General features: G+C 53.9%; 1 protein-coding gene across 8 annotated transcripts in view; it reads left to right on the top strand.

Moving 5' to 3' along the window:
- The window catches only part of LOC116954695 (sodium channel protein type 2 subunit alpha), an 89,615-nt gene that overhangs the window by 49,930 nt on the left and 27,059 nt on the right, over positions 1 to 12,626 (top strand). For all 8 annotated transcript variants that reach the window (XM_032975396.2, XM_076052574.1, XM_076052573.1 and 5 more), the window contains 9 exons: positions 941 to 1,076; positions 2,596 to 2,837; positions 3,737 to 3,910; positions 4,347 to 4,703; positions 5,712 to 5,933; positions 6,708 to 6,890; positions 7,466 to 7,589; positions 8,173 to 8,327; positions 11,155 to 11,328. In XM_032975396.2, coding sequence (XP_032831287.1) covers positions 941 to 1,076; positions 2,596 to 2,837; positions 3,737 to 3,910; positions 4,347 to 4,703; positions 5,712 to 5,933; positions 6,708 to 6,890; positions 7,466 to 7,589; positions 8,173 to 8,327; positions 11,155 to 11,328 — 1,767 coding nt within the window. The remainder of the gene's footprint in view (positions 1 to 940; positions 1,077 to 2,595; positions 2,838 to 3,736; positions 3,911 to 4,346; positions 4,704 to 5,711; positions 5,934 to 6,707; positions 6,891 to 7,465; positions 7,590 to 8,172; positions 8,328 to 11,154; positions 11,329 to 12,626) is intronic.

The following is a 12,626-nucleotide window of genomic DNA, read 5'->3' as shown; positions in this document are numbered from 1 at the left end:
GGCCCCGAGACATTTTGCCGCGTGTGGCTCCTCCCGCTCGCGGTTGGTGCTCGGGCCGGCGAATCTGTTTGAAGGGGTGCGGAGGGCAGAGCCAACCTTGTTCGGCTCTAGCCACCCACCGCCGCCTCCACCGCCGGTTGACCCTGCGATGTTTGCTGTGATTGCTTTCTTGCAGCACGCGGACGGCTCGTGACGACGAGAGGGTGGGGGGGGGGGGGCGTTTTGTCTTGACGTGCTGCCGTGACGACGCTACTTGCGTTTGATACGGCGCAGGGTTTTTGCCGCTGCGCCGGCGGGCCGTTGTCCAAGCGCCGAGGGTTGGTGGTCACCCCCCCGTGAGGTGCAAGAAAACCAAGACAACACTTTGCTTGGAAGACGAGGAGGAGGACAAGGAGGAGGAATGTGTCACGATTCCGAAAGAGGGTCGAGCGACACGTGAATGTGATGTACTGCCATGCAGCTGACGGGAAAACCCGGACCGCTTATGTCCAAGGAAGATTTTCCACGTAGCGGCAGCCTCATGAAGAGGAGAGGGTAGGAATTCAAGAGATGTACATTCGGTGACCGGTTGGGTCACAGGCACTGAACTCTCTGCTGTGTCAGAGGCAATCGAATCTTAGAAGCGGAAAATATCCCTTACTTCCCCCGTATCTGCCCCTTCACCTAATTTCATGTTGTTATATTATACCTCCCATCAGCCCCACGGTCTCCTGGAGGTGCGTGAACGTTTCAGCAAGCGTTGGTGTGGCACGAGCAAACTGGGGCCGCTTTGTGAGTTTGCTCTCCAGCGTTTCCACACGGCAAACGAATGCCGTGAGAAATGTAGCACGGCGCTGGGGTCGTAGCCGCCGCCGCCGCCGTCGTCGTCGCCGTCGTCGGTGTTGTTGCAGTTGTTGGTTTTGACCGCGAGCGCCCGCGTGGGCTGTGTGCGGTGGCGCAGACCACGACGCCGGACAGCGAGGTGGTGAAGAAGCGGCGCTCGGCGTCTCGGCTGCCGTCTATGGACCTGCTGGAGGAGCCGCCGATGAGGCAGCGCACGGCGAGCGCCATCAGCGTCCTCACCAACACCATGGAGGGTGCGGGGCGCCGGCACGCGGGCCACCGCCGGCGCCGCCACCGCTGTTGCCGCCACTGCCACCGCCTCCGCCATTATTACCACTGCTTCTGCCACCCCCACTACTACCGCCGCCACCGCCATTGCCACCACCGCTACTACCACCACTGCCACTAACCACCACTGCCACCACCACTACCACCACCGCAGCCCACCATCACTGTTAATGGGCTCAACACGACCTTCATTAGTCCCTCAGGGGTGGGGGGCCCCTCCCCCTGGGGCCCCCACCCCTCAATAACGCCCCGGTCTTTTGAGGACAAGCTGTAATTTTGGGTATTTTATCTGTTTTAACTCGATTGTGATAACCATCACACAGCTGCAACAACAGCATCAATCGCGCGCCCCTTAATGCGGTAACTTGGCAGGGATATTTCTCGCTTGTGCCATCGGTACCACCCGAGGTGACGTAACTTGAGCGATTTATATATCACTGTGGTGTGCCAGTGAGAGTGAATTATGCGATAACCACTTCAAGAGTGTGTGGTTATCAAGTGCAGTACCGCAGTCTTCTGGGACGTGTAAATTAAATGGGTGCTGTGCTTGTTGTCGTATAGTGGCTGATATAGATGCAGAGCAACAGCTACAATTTCACATTCAAGTTGTCAAGCCGGACAACCGCGTCAGGAGCAGTGGAGTGTATCGCCGTGATGTCTCCTTCGTATTTGTGGATCGGGCATTGCGTCGTCTTGTTATTTCGGTCTGTTGTGGATGACCACAGCCGTACTCTACTGGAGAGTTTTTTACTTTTCATTTGTGCATCAGATATCTGCATCTGCAGCCATGGTTTGTGCGTTGGATGCGGTTTAAGGTGGCCCATGAGCACCATACCGTGACAGATGCGCCGCTCACCGTGCTCCGGACCACTGGCCACTCTCCTTTAACGACCATTTCCCTGTAAAAAAGCTCACATGGTGGCCTTGCCATTGTACAAAACATTATCACCGAGAGATCAAAGGTTTCAAAGTGATCATTGTTTTGATTTGTTTAAATGTTTTTATTCCAAATCAACACGAGCCCCGGTATACAATATACTGATCGCGAAACGGTGGTGAGGAAGGCTGCGGGAAACCGAAACTCCGTGAACAGCGACCTGATGCGGGCGCGACATGACGCCTGTGAAGGGGGAAAAATTGGGCTCATTGCCTCACGTGCAGGGGTGTGAAGTATTGTATAGGGTGGGGGGAGATAAGAGGAGAGGGACGCACTACGTGCGTCAAGTGAACTCAGCTAAAATCCCGTGGGACAGGGATTAACTCCTGATAGCCCCAGCGCCCAATTCCTTCCCCCAATCTTCCTGTATGCCGCATCTCCACGATAGGCTCCATGTCAGCGGGAACCTTCTGGCTTCAAACTCCCACTCTCTGCCTTTAAGCTCGTGGCATTAAAGAGGCGACCATTGTTAGCGTCGGTCACTCTCCGCGGTACCGACAATAAAATAACCTGTCTCTCTCCGTGCCCCATTTGCATTTCTTTCTCAGCGGAGCTCGAGGAATCACGCAAGAAGTGCCCCCCGTGCTGGTACAAGTTCTCCAACGTCTTCCTCATCTGGGACTGCTGCCCAATGTGGCTGAAGATCAAGAGGATCGTGCTCATCATCGTCATGGACCCCTTCGTAGACCTCGCCATCACCATCTGCATCATGCTCAACACCCTCTTCATGGCCCTGGAGCACTACCCCATGACGCCGCACTTCAAGGACGTCTTGACCGTCGGCAATCTGGTGAGGCCCCCCCACCCTCTCAGGGCCGTCATTGTCGTCCATCCACTGCTGGATGAAGGCCTTCTCAATGCCGTTGTCGGTCATAGGGGGGTTGTCCGATCCATAGTTCCCCCGCAGTTCATGTGTAGTTCACCGCGTTGGTCAGTGCGGGGACTTTGAAATTGTCGGGTGGGGGGGGGGATGGGGACCGGTTGACAGACGTTACTCGCCACTCAAGTTAGCCGTGGCCAGGAATCAAACTCGGGCAGCTGGGTGCATTCATCACCGCGGTCCGCTCACCGCTGCGCCGCCACTCCACCCGTTGCCATGGCGCCGCTGTGATGGTCCCCCGCACCGGCTCGTGTGCACGTGCCGACCTCATCGCGCTCCATCTTCTAGGCGGACGTTCCGTTGGCTGCCGCTCCCGTCCTCAGTCTTGCCCGGCCACCCGCCCGCACCGTCCCTGAACATCGCGAATAAGGGGTTGATCGGTACCACCTAGGGTGGCAAATAAAACTATAAACTAAAATGATTTTTATTTAACCAGGGTAAGGCTCACTGAGCTATGTCGCTTTCTTTCAGAAGTGACCCAGCTATCGCAAGTGATAGTACAACGAAGTGGCGGCTTATCGTGCGGAAATGTACAGTGGCCAAATACTCTAAACGCACGTCGATTCTAAATGTGGAGAGAAAACCGGAGGACCCGGAGAAAAATCCGCATGACCACTGGAAGATAGAGAGAGACATACACTCCAAAAATATTAACCAGGGCGGGCCGCTGGATTCCAACCATGAACGCCAATGTCCAAGCGGCCACCCCCACTCTCCCGGAGCGCTGTCGTCGCTGGCGTCGTCGTCGAGAGGTGGTTGGTCTCGAGCCGACGTTACCCTCCGCGTCCACCCGTCTGTCTCCCCCGCAGGTCTTCACAGGCATCTTTACGGCCGAGATGTTCCTCAAGCTCATCGCCATGGACCCCTACTTCTACTTCCAGGAGGGCTGGAACATCTTCGATGGCTTTATTGTTTCGCTCAGCCTCATGGAGCTGGGCCTGCAGGATGTGGAGGGCCTTTCCGTGCTTCGCTCCTTCCGACTGGTGCGCGATGGCGCAGCCTCGGGTTTTTTTTCCGTTGTTTTTATTTCGTCAACGAAAAATGTATTGGTCTGTACGTCTGTATGTATGTATGGGGAGCAGTCGTATAGTGGCTAGCACGCTGCGCTACGAACCTGGTTATCCGGGTTCGATTCCCGCTCATGGCCACCAACACCAGTGACAATTTTCTGAACCGGTCCTGGGCCTCTCCTAGTTTGACTCAGCCTGAAATGTGTACCTGGTGCAATGTCTAAACATTGCTACTGGGGAGCCGGGCGTATTGCTGGCCACCCATTCCCTCGTATGCCATGCCGGCTCGCTTTACAGCACTTTCCCCAACAGTCTGTTAAGGATATATGGGGGATCTTTGTTTTTTGTATGTATGTTGAACTTCGGCCTCCACTAACGCCGCAGTTGGCCCCCGCCCTCTGTCGCGCAGCTGAGGGTGTTCAAGCTGGCCAAGTCGTGGCCGACGCTCAACATGCTCATCAAGATCATCGGTAACTCGGTGGGCGCCCTGGGCAACCTGACGCTGGTGCTCGCCATCATCGTCTTCATCTTCGCTGTCGTCGGCATGCAGCTCTTCGGCAAGATGTACAAGGAGTGCGTGTGCCGCATCGCGATCAACTGCGAGCTGCCACGCTGGCACATGCACGACTTCTTCCACTCGTTCCTCATCGTGTTCCGTGTGCTCTGCGGCGAGTGGATCGAGACCATGTGGGACTGCATGCAGGTGGCCGGCCAGGCCATGTGCCTCATCGTCTTCATGATGGTCATGGTCATCGGCAACCTCGTGGTGCGTCCTCCCTTCCCCTGCGAAGACACCCCCTCCCTTTTCTCTCACTCTTAGCCCTAACCAACTAACCTCTAGTACTAATCCGAATCAACGAGTTCACCAGCCACTAGTACTAGCCCTGACCAACTAGCTAACCAGCCATGAGTACTAGCAATGACCCTAACCATCTATCCAACTAGCTCGCCAGACACTAGTACTATCTCTAACCAACGAGCAAACCAGTCACTAGTACTAGCCCTGGCCCTCACCTAGTCCCTGTAACTCGTTTAAATGAACGGTGGCGCTTGAGTTGTATGGAGGAGTTTCGCAAGGCCATTTCCTGTTGCTCTGTCTTTTTGTTTGCTTCGGCTCAGTCATATTACGTTTGGCCTCTGTCAGGCATGCCACAGCGCGTCCTGCTGTCTCTGCTCATGTTTACTTGGCCATGACGATCATGGCTTTAACTTCACATTGGATTGTATTTATAGGAGTCCTCCCCTACCATGGTGGACGGACAGCGCTATCGCGTTTGTGTATTGTTTGTCGTTACAATGTTCTGAACCGCCCCGACTCGACATCTGTGAAAAAGAGCTTTATAGCTCATCAGATTCCTCCAGTATTAATATACATATTCTGATTCTGCTAATGTATACACGTGTTCTGCCTTAGTTGGAAGGCTCTGCCTTAGTTGGAAGGTATGTATGTATGTATGTTGAACTTGTTTCACACCTTACATAGCCAACCATGCTAATTGGAGGTACGACTAACGAGGTGTCGCAAGAATTCCATAACCCGTTTGTGTTTCAGACCCAAGTCACCATATTCTACATTCCCCCGCCCTGTACCCTGTAGACACCGTGCCCCCCTGCTCATGGCCTAGTGACTCCTTGACTTCAAGTAGCTCGTCTCATGACCCCATGCCTCCCACCCCATGACCCTGTGCCTCCCACCCTATAACTCTGTGCCTCCCACCCCATGACCCTGTGTCCTTAACCACGTGATCCCATGTCCCTGACCTCGTGACCCCAGGTGCTGAACCTGTTCCTGGCTCTGCTGCTGAGCTCGTTCAGCGCGGACAACCTGGCGGCGACAGACGATGACGGGGAGATGAACAACCTGCAGATCTCCATGCAACGCATCCACATCGGCATCGCGTGGCTCAAGGTCTTCATGCGCGCCTTCTTCGCGAAGCACTTCAAGAAGAACAAGATGGACGACGAGGACGTCAAGGTCCTCGACGAAGACACGAAGGTCGGGAGACGACGCCTCGTCACCCCGCTACCTCGGCACCCCGCCACCTCGTCACCCCGCCACCTTGTCACCCCACTACCCTGTCACCCCCCCTACCCTGTCACACCATCACCCTGTCACCCCCCTACCCTCTCACCCCGTTACCTTGTTACCCCATCACCCTGTCACCCTACTACCCTGTCATCCAACTATCCCATCACCCTGCTACCTCGTTGCCCCGCTACCCCTGTCATCCCGTCACCCTATCACCCTGCTACCCTGTCACCTAGCTGCCCCATCACCCTATTACTTTGCTACCCTGTCAACCCGCTATCCCGTGAGCATGTCAACCCACTACCCAGCTAACCCCGCTACCTTATTTTTGGATTTTACTCCGGGACACAGCCACCGGTTATTTTAACGAGCACGGTGTTGATCGCATGCCGCTTGTGATGCGTAGTTAACGCAAACGAGGGTTAAATGACGGTAACGAGTTGACCGACCGGCCACGTCTCCGTGTCCCCGTTAGTCTCCGTCATCGTCCCTGCATTCTTCCCAAGCATGTCCCTCTGCACTTGTGCTGTTTGGATCGCGGTTCTTGTTCCCCATACGCGCGTATTTTTTAAAGCGACGGGTCTCTCCGCGACGACGTGCGTGCGTGCGGTGTTGTCTTCGCGCGCGTCCCTCCACTCCCCTTCCTCCTCTCCTCTGCTTGCTCCCTCTCCTTCTCCCCTCACTCCCTCCCCTCCCCTGCCTCCCTCCTCCCCTCGCTCCCTCCCTCGCTCCGTCTCCCAGGAGCAGTGCAACCTGAACCACACCTCGGTGGACATTGGCCGTGGCGACGAGGAAATGGCGGGGCACGTGGACACCACCGGCCTCTACCCCCGCATGGTGCCCATCGCCGTGGGCGAGTCCGACTTCGAGACGCGCGACACCGAGGACCAGACGAGCGAGTCCGACCTCGACGGCAGCAAAGAGGTGACTTGACTCGCCGGTGAAGTGTCGTCCTGCAGGAGGTGGCGAGTTAGTCTGTTAGTCTTGTGGTGGTGGTGAGTTAGTCTGTGAATCTTGTGGTGGTGGTGAGTTAGTCTGTGAGTCTTGTGGTGGTGGTGAGTTAGTCTGTGAGTCTTGTGGTGGTGGTGAGTTAGTCTGTTAGTCTTGTGGTGGTGGTGAGTTAGTCTGTGAGCCTTCGTGGTGGTGGTGAGTTAGTCTGTGAGCCTTCGTGGTGGTGGTGAGTTAGTCTGTGAGTCTTGTGGTGGTGGTGAGTTAGTCTGCGAGCCTTCGTGGTGGTGGTGAGTTAGTCTGTTAGTCTTGTGGTGGTGGTGAGTTAGTCTGTGAGTCTTGTGGTGGTGGTGAGTTAATCTGTGAGCCTTCGTGGAGGTGGTGAGTTAGTCTGTGAGTCTTGTGGTGGTGGTGAGTTAGTCTGTTAGTCTTGTGGTGGTGGTGAGTTAGTCTGCGAGCCTTCGTGGAGGAGGTGAGTTAGTCTGTAAACCTGCACCCCTGCCCTTCTGCCCCCTTACCCCCCCCGCCTCGCTGCCCCGTTACCCCGGCAGATCCTGAACGACATGAGCTCGTCGGAGGGCAGCACGGTGGACATCAAGAAGGATGGCGAGGAGGTGGAGGTGCTGCCCGAGCAGATGGACGAGATCGTGGAGCCCGACGCCTGCTTCACTGACGGTGAGTGCAGGCCCATGGCGGTGAGAGTTGCTCTTGAGAGCGATGAGGGTCCAGGTGAGTTGATGCGCGGTGAGCGGTGAACGGGCATTCTGACGAGGGTCGGAGGGCGTGCGGCGAGCGTCACGTCTCCCCGTTGGTAGGGTGGCCGCCCCGCCGGTTGTAATCTTCTCCGTACGGCCGCTGTTGTTGTTGTTGATGGTGTCAAGCAGCAGATGTAAATTTAACATCGGCGAGGTTGACTAGCTGGATCAATGCGCGGTCAGGAGTGGCGGAGTGGTGAATCGTCGCTGCTGTGATGATGCTTCCTTCATAGAGATCTCTGCGAGTCAATGGGTCTCTGTGTGAGTATTTGGGTCTCTTCTCCGTATGGCTGCTAATGTTGAACAGCAGCTGTAATTTAACATCAAGGTGGTTGATGAGCCAGGTGATTGCGCAGTCGAGAGTGGGGGAGTGGTGAATAATTGCTGCTGTGATGTTCATGATGACGCCTCCTCCTCCTCCTCCGTGTTTGTGAATCGGGCACTGAGTTTGCGTTCCGTGTCCCGTGGTTCTCTCCCCGCGACTCAATGTGTACCGTGCGCAGGCTGCGTCGCTCGCTTCAAGTGCTGCCAGGTGTCCACCGAGGAGGGCAAGTGGCGCACCTGGTGGAACGTTCGCAAGACCTGCTACCGCATTGTGGAGCACAACTGGTTCGAGTCGTTTATCATAATCATGATCCTGCTCAGCAGTGGTGCCCTGGTACGTTCTAACGTATTGTATTGTTGTTGTTGTCGTCGTTGTGATGATAATCAATCCGCTTGTTTACCCACGAAAGCCTCGCCAAGCCCCAAGACACTTCTTTCAGGAGGGTCCTGCCAAGTTTTCGCAGAGGTTGGCAGGCAGGGGGTGATGCAGCTGCTGCTGTTGCTGCTACTCCTGTGTGCGATCCCAATTCAGTAGTTTGCAGATGATCGTTCAGCACTAGGATGTTTTTTGGCCCAAGACCGGTTATATTGTGGGGTTTCTTTATATTAGCTATGGGAGGAAACCGTAGAACCAGGAGGAAGACCCCCTGCAGAACAGGGGGAGATCATACAAACTCTACTCACTCACTCTCACTGCAGAACAGGGAGAGATCATACAAACTCCACTCACTCTCACTGCAGAACAGGGAGAGATCATACAAACTCCACTCACTCTCACTGCAGAACAGGGGGAGATCATACAAACTCTGCTCACTCACTCTCACTGCAGAACAGGGAGAGATCATACAAACTCCACTCCCTCTCACTGCAGAACAGGGGGAGATCATACAAACTCTACTCACTCTGTGCAGAACAGGGGGAGATCATACAAACTCCACTCACTCACTCTCACCGCAGAACAGGGGGAGATCATACAAACTTTACTCACTCTGTGCAGAACAGGGGGAGATCATACAAACTCCACTCACTCATTCGCACTGCAGAACAGGGGGAGATCATACAAACTCCACTCACTCACTCTGTGTAGAACAGGGGGAGATCATACAAACTCCACTCACTCACTCTCACTGCAAAACAGGAGAGATCATACAAACTCCACTCACTCACTCTCACTGCAGAACAGGGGGAGATCCTACAAACTCCACTCACTCACTCTCACTGCAGAACAGGGGGAGATCATACAAACTCCACTCACTCTCACTGCAGAACAGGGGAGATCATACAAACTCCACTCACTCTCACTGCAGAACAGGAGAGATCATACAAACTCCACCCTCTCACTCTCACTGTGGAACAAGGGGAGATCATACAAACTCCACTCACTCACTCTCACTGCAGAACAGGGGGAGATCATACAAACTCCACTCACTCACTCTCACTGCAGAACAGGGGAGATCATACAAACTCCACTCACTCACAATGTGCAGAACAGGGGGAGATCATACAAACTCCACTCACTCACTCTCACTGCAGAACAGGGAGAGATCATACAAACTCCACTCACTCACTCTCACTGCAGAACAGGAGAGATCATACAAGCTCCACTCACTCACTCTCAGTGCAGAACAGGGGAAGATCATACAAACTCCACTCACTCACAATGTGCAGAACAGGAGAGATCATACAAACTCCACTCACTCACTCTCACTGCAGAGCAAGGGGAGATCATACACACTCCACTCACTCTCACTGCAGAACAGGGGGAGATCATACAAACTCCACTCACTCACAATGTGCAGAACAGGAGAGATCATACAAACTCCACTCACTCATTCTCACTGCAGAACAGGGGGAGATCATACAAACTCCACTCACTCACAATGTGCAGAACAGGGGGAGATCATACAAACTCCACTCACTCACTCTCACTGCAGAACAGGGGAGAACATACAAACTCCACTCACTCACTCTCACTGCAGAACAGGGGGAGATCATACAAACTCCACTCACTCACAATGTGTAGAACAGGGGGAGAACATACAAACTCCACTCACTCACTCTCACTGCAGAACAGGGGGAGATCATACAAACTCCACTTACTCACTCTCACTGCAGAACAGGGGGAGATCATACAAACTCCACTCACTCACTCTCACTGCAGAACAGGGGAGATCATACAAACTCCACTCACTCACTCTCACTGCAGAACAGGGGGGAGATCATACAAACTCCACTCACTCACAATGTGCAGAACAGGGGGAGATCATACAAACTCCACTCACTCACAATGTGCAGAACAGGAGAGATCATACAAACTCCACTCACTCATTCTCACTGCAGAACAGGGGGAGATCATACAAACTCCACTCACTCACAATGTGTAGAACAGGGGGAGAACATACAAACTCCACTCACTCACTCTCACTGCAGAACAGGGGGAGATCATACAAACTCCACTTACTCACTCTCACTGCAGAACAGGGGGAGATCATACAAACTCCACTCACTCACTCTCACTGCAGAACAGGGGAGATCATACAAACTCCACTCACTCACTCTCACTGCAGAACAGGGGGGAGATCATACAAACTCCACTCACTCACAATGTGCAGAACAGGGGGAGATCATACAAACTCCACTCACTCACAATGTGCAGAACAGGGGGAGATCATACAAACTCCACTCACTCACAATGTGCAGAACAGGGGGAGATCATACAAACTCCACTCACTCACTCTCAGTGCAGAACAGGGGGAGATCATACAAACTCCACTCACTCACTCTCACTGCAGAACAGGGGAGAACATGGGCACCCGAGTCGGGTATCGAACCCAGGTGCTTCTCGTTGCTGCGAGGGTGCGGGCGGTACGACTGCACTGCCGCTCTGCGCCACCTGCTAGACTGGCACAGTACTCCTCATCCTCGTGGTGTTAACGCGTCTCCGTCTGAAATTAGGAAGCCACTGGAGCTATGCACTTTTAAATCATCATCTAGATTGAAAACTCATTTCTTTAGAACTGCCTTTTGTGTTTAGTTTGCTGTCCTTCCCCGCACCTCCGAATAGCACGGTTGGCTAGGTATGGTGCGAAAGAAGTTCAACATACATACGTGCTTACACGTCTCGTCCGTCTCCGCCGACCCTGCCCACGGCCTGTGCACAGGCCTTTGAGGACATATACATAGAGCGAAGGAAGACGATCCAGACGGTGCTGGAGTACGCGGACAAGGTCTTCTCGTACATCTTCGTGGTGGAGATGCTGCTCAAGTGGGTGGCGTACGGCTTCCAAAAGTACTTCACCAATGCCTGGTGCTGGCTCGACTTCCTCATCGTTGACGTGAGTTTCTGCGGGCTCGCTTCCGACGGTGTTCGCTAAAATAAATAATTCAAAGGCATCTTGACGGAAGCGGCCGGACAGTCACGATGTAACCTAGAAGGTATTGCTGGGGGAGGGGGGGGGCGCCGTGGTGTCGAGCGTGGCTCCCGAGGCTTCTCGAGCTTGCGCCGCCACACACTGCTTGCGGGCATCCTTCAGGCGTCGGAGCGGAGCCCACATTGAGCTGTAGATGCCAGCAAAGTCGTGTGTGGGGAAAAGCTCGAGAGGAAAAGAAGGAGCAGAAACAATGGATATTTGTATTTTTTTTAAACCAGGTAAAGCCCACTGAGCTATGTAGCTCTTTTTCATAAGCGACTTAGCCACAATTAATAGCTTAATGAATTTGCTTTACCATCGCATGGAAAGTTATAGTAGCCCAACCACTCTCAACGCAACGCTCGTCACACGGCCGCCCCCCGGGGAACGAGCGGCTACACAACGCCTCCGCTGGCGCTAAAACAAGCCATCGTGGCGTTTTGTCATCATTGGTTAGGTGGGGGGTGGGGGGGGAGATTGAGATAGAACGATGTTTCTCGTTCCTTCAGCGTAGAGGTGTGAGCGATTCCTCAGTTGGCATCGGATCTGGAGCTCACGGCCAAATAATAATCAATCGTCCGCACGTGCGTGCGAATCCATTCGGCTCGCGCGCGTTGCACGCATGATGGACTCGCTTAATTAGACCCCTGCAGCCATTAGGGGCTGCTACACTCGCCACAATGTGAAACCGAACAATCCAATTTGTTGTTTGAATTGCGTTGCAGCCCTGGATCGCGATAGTGAATCAAATCACCGTGGGAGTGAATCCTCTACGTGGATGGTGACGTGACTCTGCGACGACTGCGCAGCTGTGGATGTACAGGTTCCCCTCGCTCTATGCGGTAGCAGCGGTAGTACTAGTAGATGCTTTCCAAAAAAAGGCCACGCAAAGTGAAACCGCACGAGGAGACGGCTGCCTGCTGACTAGTGCACACGGTACACACACAGTACACAGAATCTGAATAGTTATTTATACTGGAGGAATGCGATGAGCTATAAAGCTTTTTTTCACAGATGTCCAGTATTTCACAGATGCCCACACACAGTACACACACATTACACACAGTACAGACGGTACACACACGGTACACACACAATGTTGTCCCACGTTCGACCGCATAGCCGCATGTAGAGTGAATTATTCACACTGCATCATAGAGCAAATTTTGGGCAGAAATAGGTTAGCCGCATACGCATTAGGTACGTGGAATCGCTCAAACCAA

Source organism: Petromyzon marinus, chromosome 56 (genome assembly GCF_048934315.1).
Source record: "Petromyzon marinus isolate PM22_M1 ecotype Great Lakes invasive population chromosome 56, UKy_Petmar_22M1.pri1.0, whole genome shotgun sequence".
In the NCBI taxonomy this organism is placed as follows: domain Eukaryota; kingdom Metazoa; phylum Chordata; class Hyperoartia; order Petromyzontiformes; family Petromyzontidae; genus Petromyzon; species Petromyzon marinus.
The sequence above is the reverse complement of the archived record's forward strand: the minus strand, read 5'-3'. Positions and strand labels throughout refer to the sequence as shown.